General features: G+C 33.4%; 3 protein-coding genes across 4 annotated transcripts in view; 2 read left to right on the top strand and 1 right to left on the bottom strand.

Moving 5' to 3' along the window:
- LOC116344420 (serine-rich adhesin for platelets-like) overlaps nt 1–6,589 on the bottom strand; it is a 43,424-nt gene extending 36,835 nt beyond the window's left edge. The window contains exons 1-2 of the mRNA XM_031772947.1: nt 6,265–6,589; nt 58–445 (exon numbers count right to left, since the gene is read on the bottom strand). Of these exons, the coding sequence (XP_031628807.1) occupies nt 58–66 (9 nt within the window). The 5' untranslated portion in view covers nt 67–445; nt 6,265–6,589. The remainder of the gene's footprint in view (nt 1–57; nt 446–6,264) is intronic.
- A 5,895-nt stretch (nt 6,590–12,484) lies between these two features.
- On the top strand, nt 12,485–14,146 carry LOC116343647 (trichohyalin-like). The gene is made up of 4 exons (XM_031771849.1): nt 12,485–12,737; nt 12,828–12,989; nt 13,041–13,340; nt 13,398–14,146. The coding sequence occupies exons 1-4, from the start codon at nt 12,554–12,556 to the stop codon at nt 14,144–14,146; spliced, it is 1,395 nt and encodes a 464-aa protein (XP_031627709.1). The 5' UTR covers nt 12,485–12,553.
- A 1,413-nt stretch (nt 14,147–15,559) lies between these two features.
- On the top strand, nt 15,560–16,518 carry LOC116344388 (repetitive proline-rich cell wall protein-like). 2 transcript variants are annotated; one of them, XM_031772892.1, is made up of 3 exons: nt 15,560–15,727; nt 15,848–16,154; nt 16,286–16,518. In XM_031772892.1, the coding sequence occupies exons 1-3, from the start codon at nt 15,632–15,634 to the stop codon at nt 16,429–16,431; spliced, it is 549 nt and encodes a 182-aa protein (XP_031628752.1). In that variant the 5' UTR covers nt 15,560–15,631; the 3' UTR covers nt 16,432–16,518. The 2 variants fall into 2 exon arrangements, with proteins under 2 accessions (XP_031628752.1, XP_031628751.1); XM_031772891.1 differs by having other exon boundaries at nt 15,560–16,154.
- Nucleotides 16,519–17,252: the final 734 nt, after the last annotated feature.

Genomic DNA, 17,252 nt, shown 5'->3' with positions numbered 1-17,252 from the left:
AAACAATCGAAATTCATATGAATTCCAAAGTGCATTCAATTGATTGTGATCACTTACCGGAAGCATTTTCGATGATTGATTTTTTTACCGATGAATAATGAAAGAACACACGTCTCACTTCGAGTTCTTGGAAAGAAAAATCTTTTAAAAAAGATATTTCGACGCGTTGTCGACTCTTAAACACCGGATTTTTCCTTTGAAAGTCTCCTGCACTTCGTGTTTATTTTAACTTAAAAAAACACACTGAAATTAAATCACGTCCGCTATCACTTTTCACTTATTTTTCGTCTTCGTGCAAATATTGTCACTTTGGATTTATTTTGTTTGTTTTTTCGTCGTTTTTTCAAAAAGACCGCTTCACCAAACTAATCAGAAAGATTTTGTCTCTCGATGCCGTACACAGAGACAGTGATGATACTTCATTACGTCCGCTTCCGTAACTAATCTGTAAATAAATGAAACGAAATTGACTCTTTAATTAGTATGTATGAGATAATGTGTATTTGGATTACAAAATCAATCAATAAATCAATTAATCAAAACGTAAGAAAAATTGCCGCACAGCAAATTATATAAAAATTCTGTATAAAAAAAAAAAAACACAAAACGACGCAGTAACGAGTGATATTATTCAGTTTTATAGAGCTTTCAATGATTGAATTGCACTGTAATATGTTTTGAATTTGTTGATTTTTTGTTTCTAATAGACGCGACAGGGAAAAAAGCGATCGACAAAAATTCCGCTTGGAATTTACTCAATTATTAACATAACATGGACATTTGCTTAGTTTATTCGTTTCTTATCGTGTAATTAAAAGTTGGCGAATTGGCATTTGGTTTGGGAGCGAAACGGCACCGAAGTTTATTCAATTGTAAACGCATGCAGATCGTTACTTCATCGGTAATGATACTTTAATCGATGTCGATGACACATATTTAACATTTTGGACGCGAAAAATGAATGCGATTTGACCAGAAATAAAGGCACGAATTTTTTGTACGAGCAAACGTGCATGCGCTTAACTGTGCGATCTCAGAAAATGTGTGGCAAAATGCATCGAAAGTAGTCTACGTGTGACGGCTATTGCATCAATTCACATACTTGACTGCAATTAGCCATACCAAAAACACACCAAGTCACTCACAGAAATCAAAAGACGGAGCAATTTTTGACGCGGGTAAAATTCCGTTGTCCGTTCAGTCAACAGTTTGTTGTGTGTACGCAATAAGTTTTATTGCGTTTGGTTTGTGTCGGTTCGCATATGGTTCTCGTGTATGCCGTTGAAATCTTTCGTATACACATCGAATATACGGCGGTACACTCTTAATTCATTTACAAAACAATTTGATATCTAATGTTATTTAATGCCGTCAGAATGGTCAAACAAGATACAACAAAATTTAAATGGCATTTTAGCGAAAGAAAATATCTAACCACAGCCCAACAACATACGCACACTTCTTATGGAGATGGTGTGGCTTGTTTTTTGTCGTAAGCAGTTTTTTCCTCGTTTTGTTACATTCATGCACATATTTGTGAATCAATTTAATGTGGAATGGTGGAAATTCAACTTGGATTGCCAAGTTTTTCAAGTGATTTTTTTTATTTCGGTGAAAAATGTGACGTGATCGCTTATCATCAATCCAATCATTTGGATTGCATAATTTTGTTTTTCGTTAATTTTGTACAAAATAATATCTACGGAGAAAACCGATTATGACCAATTATACGGTAAGAGGATATGTCGGTTTGTGATGTATGCCAAAAAAAAAATCATGTTTCCAAATGTGCTGTTTCAAGTGCCCGAAATTGTACAATTTTGTGCGAGAAAGATAAGGTGCGTTTTGGGCGTGTCAACCGAAAATAAAATCTGCATAAATTAAATTCAACAAAATCGGCAAAAGAAGCACAGAATACACAGCGATGCCATACACAATCGGAAGGGAACACTGGCGTGTATCTTTTTGGCACAGAAAACATCAAATTTTTTTCCGTATATAATTCGATGGGATTTTTATTTATGGCATATCATTGGATTTTCGATCGTTTAATTCTGAGTCTTACTGGCCCAAATGCGTGTTATCGTAAGCATTTTGTTGTTGCTGATGTTGGTTGTTTCTTTTTTAAATGAAGTTAAGTGGTTAATTTCTTTGTCTTTGATACACACGCCATCAAAATATGTGCCAATTCATGTGGTTTTCTTTATCTATTTTACAATCATCGTTATAAATGCGGAAAAAATGTATGTATTTAGACATCGCATCAAAGTTGATTTTGATTTCATGCTTCGAGAAAAAGAGTTTCATTAAAATTCGTGTGAAATATGTAAATGTGCAATCACATAAATGGCAACTATTAGAACCTGTTTAGATTTTTTTTTCTGTTCGCACTTTGTTTCAAGCACGAGAAAAATGTTTGATTGCTATTTAATTTGGCGATTTTCTTGCATATTCAAATTGTGAACAAGAGAAGAAAATGTGCGCCCAGAAAACAATACACCGACATTTAATGGCCAATTAAAAATGGCTTGGTAATTATACGATATTTTCCATTCATTCAGTTGGTTTTTTTTTGTCTTGTGATCGTGCACGATAGGTAATCTATTTACATACGTCAAGTGTATGTTTTTCTTTTTCGGAAATTTGGTCCATTTTCAATTGCGATTTTTAATTGATTCACCGTGTGTTAATGTCAGTTTAAATATACGCCACATAAAAAATTGACTGTTTCAATTAAATTTTTTCTAGGTTAATGTTAATTCGAAGGAAACTTTAAACAGGCCTCTGTTTGATTGAGAAGTTGTTTACGTACATGTCTTGTTAAGATTGGTCAATGGCAAACCGGGGATCAATATGTGCAATATACATGTGATTTAAATTTTTCGCTTGTGTTAACATCATTATGTTAAATAGCAAATTAAAACAAATGGCAATCAAAAATCCAACAATTTCAATTTTGACAAAGCAACATCTAATTTTATGGTTTGTCCTTAAGACTGCAACCTCAAATGTCTTTCGATCGATTAGAGATAGCAAAAAGTTCTTTACTGCTTCCTGACCTATTAAAAATTTCATAATTTTTATATCATTCTCGACGTGGTTCATAAATATGCAAATGCCGTTTAAAAACGGTTTTATGTTGATCAATCGATCGATGGCTTCGATTTTGTAACGGCCAAAATACTTTTTGACCAATAATTTATTAAATATTTTTATTCAAGTTTATGCAGAATGCATACAAATGAGATTTGGACCGGAGATCGACAGAGACACACATTGGAGAGAAAGAGCCACTACGAACCAGATGGAAACGATGACGTAAACATTCATGACCTTATTTGGACAGTTTTTTTGTATGCATTATGTAAAATAACAAGTTGCGATTGCGGAAAAAGTAGGCTTATGTGTGTTCATTCTGTCGCATATCTTATGGAATTTGGCAGATGATGTGATAATATTCAAATCGGAACCATATACAATTTGAGAACTTTGAAGGATTTGACATTTTTTTGGATCGAAACACTTCAGTGAAAAATTGGCGTCAACTCAATTTTGTAGGTACTCTGTTTTCGAATCGACTCGTGGCTTACTTTTATCGAAGACCGGTTTTTCGTTGATAATTCAGACTTCACGAATTTCATACATATTTTTGCTTCAGTTGATTGTCTTTAGTTGATACTCTCTACCAAATAAGATGCGAAGCATTTTTTTTTATCGCCAAATTATTCGGAATGGTAAATGGCACGGTCTGAACCTGTTTAACTGTGTACGACGATTACTGACTCGAGTTGAAATAAATAACGGATTGGGTAATTCATTATAAAACATAATGCACATATAAATTGCTGGTTAAAAATAAAAAAATAAAAACACCCATGCATTTAAATCGTGAGATTTCGATCAATAATAATGCGAATCAATATTCCAATTCATTGCAATTTCCGACAATCAATTCGAGTTTTTATGCTTAAAAAAAGTCGAATGCATGACAAACGATGCATAAATTGTGCTTAAATCGCGATACTGTGGAATTAATAGCAGAGACAAGCTCAAACGATTTCAAGAGTCTAGCACTTTTTTGGCCATGAAATATTCTTACACACAATGATTTTTTATTTTCACTTAATACTGCATGAAGATGCAATACGCCAACGTCGCCATTCTCACCCGCGCACAATGTACATCAGTTCAAGAATAAAAACCATTCGAACTTCTCTCTGCGTCAGAAAGAAGAGAATCAGATAAAATTATATTGCTTGAGTGTTTTCTTTTCGACTCTAAGAACATTGTCATCGTATATTTCTTTTGATTAAAATTCCCAATCCGCACTTAAGTCATATTCGATATCATGATTTACATACAATTGATTCGGTATTTTTTTATTGCGGTATTTTTTCTTCTTTTTTCGTTTGCCGTTTGCAATTACAGAGTGAACGAACTTAGGCTGACGAGAAAGATTAAATCCAAATTCAAGGGTTTCGTTTGTTTATTTTCGACGATTGAAAATTCTCTTTCATTGTCTTCGCATAGATGAAACGATGTTAAGTGACGTTGATTCGTATATTGATTGCATGTAAACTTAATGCAAAAAGCTGGGTTTTTTTTTCACCCGAATGCCGAGCGTGTGTAATTTTATTGTTTTCATTTGAAATTGTCAATTTCCACACACTCGGTGCGGTTACAAACAAGAGGAACTGGAGTAGTTTTTCTTTCTTTGTTTTTCTTTGGTATTTCGCATGCGATGAGTGTTTGATGTTGCAAAATAACGGAGATAATCCGAATGGAATCGACATTATATCATTTTTTGCTTCAATTTAGCTTTGTTTGATGTTTTTTCGCGGGCTAAACAATCTAAATTAAGTACGATTATGTTGATCGTGTCTATTTAACGGTTACGTTGATGCATTAACATGCACAAAAAAGCAACATTCTCTGCATAGGTATTTGTGTCCTATATATTTTGAACTCAAACTCTGGTCATTACTTTTTTTTTTGCTCTCACACGATTTACAGCAAAAAAAAGTGGTCGCTGTTTTTAGTAATTAAATTCTATATTCATAATTTACATTTCGGTCGTTTGGCTTGCAAATGAAATTGCCATTGGGCAAAATTTTGACGCGCCAAAACTCGTTTCGTGAAATAATCGACACAACAAAACCACACGGATTGAATATGAAATAATGAAATTATATATTAATTTACATCGCAAATTTTATACACACGCACAAAGCGATCGTCATATTTTCTATTTTTATGGTGATTTTTCGCTTTTCGTATTGACTTGAAAAGAAAATAAAAAATTTTGTGAGCCTCCTCACTATTATTATCGCTTGACAGCCAATTCAATGCAGATCCGATAAAATACGATCGATTTTGATCTGATTTGTTTTTATTTGAAAATACGATCGAACTGAATTTCTATTGCAAAGCATCGCTCTCTTTCCTCGACGCTCGCACTTTGATGCGCGCGATATTCCGTTTAATAATCGCGATTTTCAATCAGCAAATAGAAAGTTTTTTTGCAGCATGTAATCGACTAAATTACTATTCATTGATTCCAGTTTTATAAATGCAGTCACATAAGTTTTCGTATTTTCATTCCATTTAGAGAGCACATCTTCTATGCACATATTTATATTTATTTTTCTATGTATTTTTATTTCTACGTTGTTGTTGTTTTTTGCCACGTTTGGTGTGTGTGTGTCGTGCTCGTCGATTGATTACGTTATGCACACAACAGCAAAATTAGCTGTTTAAAATAATCACCGAAAAAAAAAAAATTAAAGAGATTTTCCTTCAACAATTGAGATACACGTAAATTTTCTCTCATTCGTCAAGATGATTCACTTCGGGGTGATTTTTTTTCCGTTCGATAATTATATTTTCGCCGAGAGAGTTTCATCCAGTTAATTGAGAATAATTACAACCGATTTATCAATGGGTGTGTATGTACTGTGTGTGCCGTTTTCCACGGCAACATCATGATGAAATAGATTTGTTTTACTGCTTTCAGCATTTCGATCTAGATTGATGTCGCTTACAAAAGTCATTTCAAACTGTTAATTGTTATTCGTCAATGGACGACGATTGTGAAATCAAGTACAACTAAATATTATATCATTTGTCCACACTATATATTTTTTTTTAACTGAATTTCATAACAGCCAAAACTAAAACTTATCACAGCACATACACTGGAACAATCTTTCGTTTTTGAATCAATTTCCAGATATTTAACTGATTTTATTTCTTGATATGTTTTACCTCCGTTTTTTTTTTGCCGATTTGCCAGGCAAGATAACGTTCAAATGCAATAATTCACGAACAAACGTCAATATTTATATCATAAATTCTTTCAACTACTTTTTTTTCGGCTTCTAAAACATGTTTTGCTATTTTTAGTTCTCTGTGTCACTTAATTATCTTCTTCGTTGAAAGATGGAATGTTTTTATGTCGAAGAATCCATCACTTCAACTTAGTTGGTGTGTGTTTACTTTAAAATTAAAACGGTTCCACTCGAACGAGTGTGTATGGTTTTAAAAATAACGTCTTATATCCAATGTGGTCACCAATGCACTAAACCTGAAGAGCGTACCGTCTTTCGTATAACCAAGAGTTGGCACCAACCGACAGCTAACCGTTAAGTGTGTTCAAGCGCAGACACTCACACGATGAAGAGAGCAATGAAAAAGCTGGAAAGAAAGAGCGAGAATGGCAAAGCTGATGGAACAGCTTTACGTACGTTTCATTGACGAATCAACTTGAACACATACAATGTTGAAGCTCGCAAAACTACTTGTAACACATGTTATCGCATGAGAGACTATACACTGTGTATGTACATGTGCATATGGATTGCACGAGAGGGGTTACAAAAGTTTGGTTGCATCTATGCACACAGATAACACGGCTCACTTGAAATGCAACCGCACAATTTTTAAAATTGCTAGCAAAAAATTCAGATATTTTTAACGCACTTGTTTAGTTTCTATTATGATGGCATTTAATGTTTTTATATCAGAGATATTTAAAAAAAAAATATTTTGTTTTCAATTATTTTGCGACATCTATTGAAAAAATTCGGTAAAAAATCCAGTTATAATGTATTCAAGATTTATTTGTGACTTATATTGTGAAAAATTATGATCTCAATATTGTCGGCTGTGAAAAAAACTCTAAAATGCAGATTGACCCTGAATTTCGGATTTCTTTCTTTTTGTTCCGAAAAAATTGGGTTTTAATTGTAAAAAATCAAATTAAAGTGTTTTATAGTGGACTTTTGTTGATAATTATTTGCGGTATTTGAATTTTTTGAATAAAATCACAACAATATCTACGTGCTTTGGTTAACGTCCATCAAACAATAAGAGTGCGAGTAGCCGAACAAGAGTGCGAGTAGCTCTTATACCAATTGGTCTCGTAACTATGTTTATTTTTGCATTCGAATGAGAAAGATGCGTAGCACATTCAAAATGAGGATTCGGTGAATACAACGAAAGAAATCGAAAAAATGATAATAAAAAAATTAGTTGAAAAAGTAGTTATAATCAAATAATTTTTGTTTTTTTTTTCGAAATCATCTTTTAAATAGATTCTATTTGACCAGTATTGCTCTGGACTATCAATTGTGGACTACATGAACTCTGTTTTAAGTGTGCTACATGCAACTATTGCGTTCTTCGTAAAAATCCCTTTGATCGATTTCCTTTATTATTGATACCATAGTTTAAAGGTTGAGAAACAGAAAAATCAACGAATAAAGTGTGCTAAAATAAATAATGCTAAAAAGTTATAAATTTTATTTCTAATTGGCGCCAATTGGGATAAATCTTTAAAAAACAATTCATTTTAAAATGTTGTTATATATTGAATTCTAAGCTTATTAACATTTGTAAATTTTTAAATAGCGTTTCTGTATGATGATTATCTGAAATCTCGGCCTTCATTTGAAAAAATGTTAAAAAATATTATTTTTGAGTGTAATTCTCTCAGATTACTCGAACATGATAAAAAGGAACTATTTAGTATTCATTAATACATGCAACCTCTTACACTAGCTCCACTTGTGATATTCATTATTATACGCTTTACACAAACGCTCTCATCACCATGAAGAAAGAAATAGCGGAATTAATTACCTAAAATCAAGTAGAAATATTCAAATTGAGTTCAAAATCGATATTGGTCGATCAAAACCTATTCCATAATAATTTTACGAAAATGATACCGCTTTAAAATTTTCCAAAGTGCACGGCATAATTCCAAAAGCGCTGATCCAGAACGGCGATTGAGCTGAACGAATCATAAATGCACAATCTTTTTGCAAGTTTTTCGGAAAAATATACCATTTTGAATCATATGCAGATTCAGCGACTCGTTCAAGACTCGTTGTTAATATATTACCAAAATAACACAACATAAAGAGGAGTTCGACGATGTAAAACAAAGAAAAGAATGCAACGTAAATCGTTGACCATTCCATGTTCTCAGTTGCCTTTTTATGTAGTAAACAAATGCAAATTGATTAAACTGAAGAAAAAAAGGTGAACAAATTCAACAATCTCACCGATTGACCTCGTATCAAAGAACCGCAAATGCTTACAATGCACGGTGTGAATGTAACAAAAATCACCATTTTCATCATATCACCCAAACGATCGCTAAGACTATGGAAAATAAAACAAAAAATAAACAAACTGACCCCTGAAAATTGTCTACCTCGGTTTTTCATACTCCAAAATGTAAACATGAAATTTGAGTAAAGCATCAAATTTGTTATTCAACGCAGGAAGATCGTCTTGTTCGGCAAATGCGTCCATTTCACCAAAGTAAAATTCGAAATCTTTCAAAAATTCCTGAATATACAAAATGATTCCGAAATACATCGACAAGATGGTTATCAATATAGTTGTGCCTGTCCAGCATGACATTGATTGTGTGACATTGACGCCTATGAATCGTCGAGCAGAATTCAATTCGAATGGTAACCTAAATATAAATCGAAAAAATTATACATTTTCATTGAGAACAAATTCTTAACCAACCAAACGTTATTATAGTGAAGGCTCCATGATCGTATGGAATAACTGTCTGCGGCCAAGTTATAGAAAACTACTAAAAATGGACAAAAACTGTCCAAATTCATTAATTAATTATGCAGAAAAAATTCCTTGGTTCCTGTAACATACCCATACATAAACGACCCGCCAAGTGTTAGAATGAAAAAGATTTTTGTCAACTGATGTATGAAGGCTTCGTTATCGGTATAGTAGCTATCATTTCTCGCTGCATTCCCTGCAGAATTTTAAAAAGTAAATCAAATAACTTCATGTGATGCTCAATTGCTTACTTTCTTCGGCTCTCTTTTGAATTTCAAAGAAAAATCCACGAACAGTTTCACGGTTCACAATCACAATGGAAAAACTGCTAAATACCACCACATAAATTGCAGCACAAAACATAAGCTCAGTCGCTACTTTAACATTTCCAATGAAACGAACAAGACTTATGCCACATGGAACCAATGATGACCCCATCAAAATGCTCATCAATATAATTCGAGGTGTGGCCAATGGGCTTTTTGGTCATAAGTATCCAATCCAACTAAATTCTGCAACCATTTATTCCGCTGAAGAGTTATCATTTTCAAAACGATTTACTTGGAATTTAAATTGAATCTTTTTTTTGCTTTTTTGAGTATTTGCTCGACAGATTTTATTTGAATCACTTTTTTGACTACACTTTTGATAATCTTGAAATTTGTATGATGAAATCAATTTACGCGACCGATTCCAAAAAACAGCATCGAAATAATGTTTTCCGCTCGAACATTTTGACTGTTATATACCAAAACTTTATATTAAAATTTAAAACTGTCAATTTCATTTGATGATTTATTTAAAACGATGGCATAAATCTCGGAAAATATGCATGCAATTTGCATGATGCAAATGATGTTGTTCATATGAAGGGTTGAGAACAAAAGTCGACACTACACCTCCGAAGTCAAGTCTGTAATTTGATGTTTACAGATAGTTCAAAATGCTTTGGCGAAAGGAGATTCCTATTTCCATTAAGGGTTTTTGGAGAAAGTGTCATTCTTAAAATAGAAATTCAAATGTGTCTCCGGGATAGTTTCTGTTTTTCAACTGAAAAGTTTACCAATAATACTCTGAAACCATTCCTCATAAAGAAGTGATTAAAAAAACTCCAAAACCCGTCTGTGCTAAAGAGTCTCTAATAAAGACAAAAGTTTGCAGTATTTCCACTTTTATTCTCGTACAATAATTTCCACATAAGTTTGTGTATGTAAAGCAATTTCTACGTCCAAATGTTTTCCATGCATATTTGAAGATGTCAGCAAGAAATCGACATATTTCATCCATTTATTTTAGTTATGTGGAAAGCATACCATGACAAACATCTGAAAAACTGAAACTCATTTACATATTTTATGTTAAATATTCGCTATAAGTTCAAAGTAACATGCAACAGTTTTTAAACTGTCAGTTTATAGCAGGGATTTGATTGCTATTTCACGATATCGACTTAATAGCATCGGGGTGTAATCAGAAAGAAGTTTTGTTTAATGTGTGCTTCAAACAATTCTGAATATTTTATTAAATCAATTGTTTATTTAGATGCATCAAGTATCAACATCTGATAAAACATCTGGAGCATTTATTTTGTTTGAAAATTGATTTTATGCTAGTTTATTTATTCACTTTTTGCGGTTCAGATATGATAAAATCCACAATGGTTTTGCATTGAATATTTATGTGTAAATGGCGCATAATCCGTAAGAGAGTATCTTTTATTTCCATATCCATCGATGTTGAGTGTGAATAATAATCATTTTTTGTTGGTATGCCAACATTGCATTTTATGCAGCGATACATTGTCAATGTTTCGCTAGGCGTGCGCATTATCTTTCTCGTGAATTGCATTTGCACAATAATAAAATGTTTTCGGTGTTGCGGTGCGTCGATCTACACCGTTGAAGTGTGCAAAACTATAAAAATATGAATACATTGCAATGGCAATGGCAAATCATTTCATCGCACATATAAAGTGTTCGTTGTGAGTATACAGTCTAGACATAAAATGATCTCAAACAAAGATTGGGCATTCAATCATCACATTCGATTTCAAACCAACTATTATTGCCTATTAAATTATATTTTACGATTTTTACACTTTATATACCTATATACACTCAAACAGCGGTTGATGAGAGCTAAACAATTAATGTTGTGACTTTGTTGTATGTGTGTGTGTGTCGCTTTCTCGATTGTTTACATTGGATTCACATCCATGCAGCTTCATTGACGACTCAAGTGATGGTTTTTTCAGTCGCTTAAACTCTTTTACCTCCGAATGAGTCGATCTTTTGCTACTTTTTGATTATTATTAGTTTTGTTTGTGCTCACTTTCAATGCGCTTTGTTCGGAATCGTTTTTTTTTCTTCTTTCTTCGCTCTTTTTTAAATATAATTCAATGTGTGGATCGACGGTTTTAAAAATGTTTATCTTTCAATGGGAATAGATCGCTGTTTGACGATCGTTACACTTTTAACGCGTATTCGGTTACTTCGATGGGAATCTCTTTTATGGATCTACTGTTTCAGTGCTTATTGCTTTTGTTCACATGGTATGGCGAGCATTTTATAATTATGTCCGCTTAAGCACGTTGACGAATTGTATTGAGTGCGTGTGACATTAGAGCTGCGATGCGTTTCCCACCTTGGTCATGTCATGTTGATTGATTTCACCGTTTGAGCACACATCAAAGGAATGACCATTTTTTTGGAAAAATAACATGACACTTTATGTCAATGAGCATAATTAATCACATTAATATCGTAAACAATGTCGATAAACGATTCGACATTGGAGGTATCGCAGTCGCAGATCGCAAAAAACCGTGAAATTTACTCAGTTTTGACGTGAGTGTACATCAAAAAATGATCGAAAATGTCCATATTTGAAGTGAACTCCTCTAAGCAACTATGAAATAACTGTCGATACGAAGAAATTCAAAAAGGAAAACAAATGCACGATTCACTTAATTCAAATGTATGGCATGTACACATGGTACGAGGGAAAAATTATTGATTGACAACGCACATTGTGGTCAACGGCAACCTACACACCGTCTTAGCAACAGTCAACAAAAATGCCTACAATTTGAATTCTGATACACAAAATTCCATTCAAGTTTCTAGACGTTTCTGTGCATTGAAGACAATCACTATTTTGAAATTCATTTTGACTTTATTTTATTAATTTATTTTGATATATTATCTCGAAAATCGGTAATCTTCTTTAATTTTGATAGTTTTTCTTTTACTTTGAAAAAATCGAAAATTGAATAAAGTTGAAAAGCAAAAAATCCAATTGAAATTAATAAAAGAGGTGTGGAAAATCCCACATTTGCTGATAAATAATGACGGAAAACATAAAACAAACGGCAAAAGTAGAGGCCGCAAATATTTTACCGGAAATCAATGCAACAAAAAAACCATTCAATTTAACGGAAATTGAATGGCAACGAATGGCGAAAAACATTTACGGTCGTTTGGAGTATGAACGTGATTTATCAAAGGACGTTGAATATGAGGAGTACTTGAAAAATGGTTCTCGTGAGATGACTCAAAAATGGGACAACACCGTCGAAAAGATTCGTCAACGCAAAGTGGAAGCGCTAAAGAAAAAGGAGGAACAAAAAAAGGCTGAAGGTTTGAGCAATAATTTTCTAATAAAAAGAGAAAAAAAAAATCATTGTAAAAAATGGTTAATTTACATGCTCATTATATTTTGTGTGACAGTGCGAAGATGTCTCGAAGCAGTAAAACGACATGACGAAGAAACACGTCGCGAGCGTATTGAATATGCTGAAAAATTGCTGCAACGTTTGAAAGCCGGACCAAAACAATTGGAATCCGCGTACAAGCTCAGCCTCATTTTGAACGAACAAGAGCAACAACGGCGCGAACGAAACAAACAAAGGGAACTGCAATGACAAAACGATTTTATCGAAGGTCAACAATTAATTGAACAGGCCGTCGAATGGATTGAAAATCAAAAAGAACACATACGAAATTATCGAAAACGTTGTGCCCAATACAAAGAAAGTTTACAGAATGACATCAAAGAACGCGAGAAAATGAAACATAATGCAAATCAACGACTGGCCCAACTGGAAGAAAAGGAATTGCAAACAAATACAAAGCAAACACAAGAGGTGCTGGAGAAAGAGCACAAAAATGTCACCGATCGACGTCTTGACCGACAAAATGCCGACTATTTATCGCAGTATAATTTAAAACAGAGGCGTCACAGTAAGGTTTTGATCGATTATTCTTCGGCATAAATTGAAATGTTTTGCTTCTTTTCAGAGGATTTTGTGAAAGTACAAAACGAACAACAACGAATTAATTGTTATCTGGAACAGAAAAGTTTGGATGAGTTCAATCAAAAGTACCAGGAAAAATTGAAAAAGAAACGACAATTTGAATATCGAGACAACTTGGCTAAGAAATTATTCGATAGTTTGCCAGATATCACAAAGGTTGAGGAGAAATGCTATCAAAATGCCGTTAAGGATTTTGCTGATAAATGGAAAGAGCAAGAATATAAGCGAAATAATCATATCGAACAACTGAAATGTGAACGTATTACAAATCATTTGAAAGAGATTGACGCAATTAAACAAATCGAACGGAAAATTCGGCAAGAGCACGATGTGGAAAAGGCGAAACGGCATCTGAACGAGAAAATCGATTTAGTTTTTTATCGCCAACAATATGGTGATCGAGTACAAAGGGCCAAACAACTCAGGAAAATCATTAAACAACAAATCGAAATGAGTGAAAAGTCACGACGTGATGAACTGATAACCAGCCGAATGGAAACAAATCAAGCCATCGAAGCAGCAACACAGAAAGATGACAAACACTTTTTTGATTATGCGAATAAATTGGTGGCTGCCGCTAAAAACAAAGGCATTCCAATACATCCATTGAAAAAAGTTATCGATGAATATACAGTTCAAAATTCGCTACTTCAACACAGCGACGATTTACCACATATGAAATCACAAATTGATATCGGCATTTCACTTGAACGAAAATATTTGACGAAATGAAAAAAAAAAACTAAAAATAAAGAAAATTACATTACTTCGATGCAAAATACATTAAAACAAGCAATCAAATCTGAACATTATACATTTAAAAGGTTTTCAAACCGCTAACGAACGACTTAGCGGTTTAAAGCTTGTTGCTGCGGAAGCTTTTACAGAAGTCTATATAAAACAATGTACAACAACTTTTCAGCATTTACGATAAATATATTTGAAACTTTGTCTGAACATTCAAGAAACAGAATAACGAAATAGATTTTTATTGGCAAAGATCTGCATAATTATTTAATCATTTTCAATAATGTCATCAAAAATTTAGTTTTCTTATCATTTTAAATACTTCAAATTTCAATCGTCATTGGAAGCTGAATTATGATGTTATCAATGTACACGTGTGTACACGAAGTATTTCTGGTAAAATTCGGAAGAATTCATTGAAATAAAAACGACGTAGGAGAGTGCGAAAAAACGTCATGAAAAGAACATCACCAAAAACGTGGTCGCAAAAAGATTATTTTGATTGTTTTAATTGTTTATATTTTTGTCTGGATGACAGACACGACGAAATAAGAAGATTTCCACATCATAAAATGACACACAGAATTGACTTGCATATTTGTCGCAAAACTCAATTGGAAAGTTACACGATCCAGATGAGTAATGAAAACTAAAATATATGGAATATGTATGTTTACATGTTTGATGTTTTGAAAATTAGTATGTTGGCGGCATTAACTATACAGTCTATGAATTATCAAAAAAGGAACACGTTTCAATTATTGTTAGAAATAATAGTTTGTAAGACAAAGAGCCACTTTTTAATTCTACACCCATGTGCACCAAGTTTTAATTTAAGCACTGTGATGTGCTGAATCAGATTTATTTTTCCTTTTGGAAAATTTTATTATGTTTAATCATTTTTAGATTGCGTGAGTATTATATTTATTAATTTCGGACGTAAGTTATAATATTCGTTAAAATAATAACGACGAAGATTCATCCTCAAGATGAGGGCACACGTAGATTGAACCATACGTCATAACCATTTACGTAAAAAACGCATTCGCAATATGTTTTTATTTTATTGAAATGTAATTGATTAATTTCTATTTCTGAAGTACAGGCAAAATGAAATAAAAAATGTTCAAACCATAAAATGACGCGCAAATTCATTGCAAAACTCAGCCAAAATCAGTATATGTAATTATGCAATTTTTTGAAATGTACAACTTTGATAGAAAACCTTCTCATCCCTATGACTGGAGACACCAAGACGTAAGAAGATTTAGAAATCAGACGGTGACGCACATATCCGAAGGAAACATTTGTACAAACAATTTCGATCGGTAAGCGATTCGCATTCAATTTAATATAAAAAGACTTGGGCCTGAGCTACAAATCATCATTCGATGCAGCTCGATCAGCTTGTCTTCATTCAAATTAAATTGAATATTTAACTCAGTCAAAAGCACAACATTTAAAATTAAAATGAAAGTGTTCGTTGTAGTGTTTGTTATTTTCTTGGTTGCTTGCTTTGTGGAAGCTCTTCCAACCCCCGACGGGGAACTTACAAACCCCGTTGGAACACCTCCCGTTGGAACACCTCCCGTTGATACACCTCCCGTTGGAACACCTCCTGTTGATACACCTCCCGTCGATACACCTCCCGTCGATACACCTCCCGTTGGAACACCTCCTGTTGATACACCTCCCGTTGATACACCTCCCGTCGATACACCTCCTGTCGATACACCTCCCGTCGATACACCTCCCGTTGGAACACCTCCTGTTGATACACCTCCCATTGATACACCTCAAGTTGGAGATCTTCCCGTTGATGCACCTCCGACCCTCGAAGGAGCACCTTCGACTCTGGACGTAGGACCTCCGAACCCCGTTCAAGAACTTGCGAACCCCGAAGAGATTTTACCATCGCCAATATGTCCTCCCCCCGATGGAGAGAATGTACCACCAGTTTCAACAAACAACGTAGCTTCATCAAGTGATTTAGGTTCGTTACTTACCATTAGAATAAAATTAATGTCATATTATCTTCAACGTAATATTGAACTTCTTTAAATTTCAATAATTCCACATTCATTCAATTTATATTTTCCTTTCTTTAATTCTAAATAACATTAGGGGAAAAACTCATGGAATTCTTTCAACATTTTATACTGGGTCTAAGCGGAACCCAAGGCGGAACCGGATGTACAGATCAACCTCCACTTACCAACAACGTTCCACCACAAACATCTGGTTTATCAGATCCTTCAGCAATCAATTAATATAGCAAAAATGAATTAAATGAATAATAATACACAATAATATTGCTTAATTTTAAACCAATAAAAAATTGTATTACTTTATAGAATTATGGTACAATAAAGAAATTCATTGCATTCTGGGTTGGAAAATTTACACGTTTTTCGCTTTGACCAAGTAATTTACGTCGAAATGTAAAAAAACCAAAATATCTGGAAATATGATTTTAAAATTGGGTGAATTGATGAATAATGCAATGCATCATTGATGCATTGTGTATAAGCGGAAAACAGAGTTATAAGAAGTCAATTCTGGAATGAGGAGGAAATATTCGTAATATGAAAACGTAATTTAAGTGCCAATCTACGACCACGTAGATTACGGTAATAATTACATGTATTTTACGTCACTTATACACGTCACGTATTTTACGTTCCAACCAAGATTGCATTTTTGATTTAATCTATTGGTTTTGAATAAGACAAAACATAATCAAATACTAAATATGCACCCCAATCAATATATGAATCGGTTAGAATATTTGTGAGCTCAGGAAATTTGTTAAAGTAAAAGAGCAACATGTTCATATAAAAAATGTATGGGCACGTTGCAGTTTTATTTTGAAAAATTTCTTGAGGCCACAAATATTCTAGGCGCCTAGTGGGTGGTTCATATGCACATTTGCATAACAATGTTTCAAAATCAATTAATTCTACCACAAACTAGACTACAAATTAATCAGTGTGAACTGTAGTACTCGCATTTGAATTATGATGAGCTTTAATAGTTCAAGTACTTTGATTTGTTCATAGCGCTTTTGAAATGATTAAGCGATAAATATAAA

This window comes from Contarinia nasturtii, unplaced genomic scaffold (assembly GCF_009176525.2).
Source record: "Contarinia nasturtii isolate CC-2019 unplaced genomic scaffold, AAFC_CNas_1.1 Cnas_scaffold_1037, whole genome shotgun sequence".
NCBI classification, from domain to species: Eukaryota; Metazoa; Arthropoda; class Insecta; order Diptera; family Cecidomyiidae; genus Contarinia; species Contarinia nasturtii.
The sequence above is the reverse complement of the archived record's forward strand: the minus strand, read 5'-3'. Positions and strand labels throughout refer to the sequence as shown.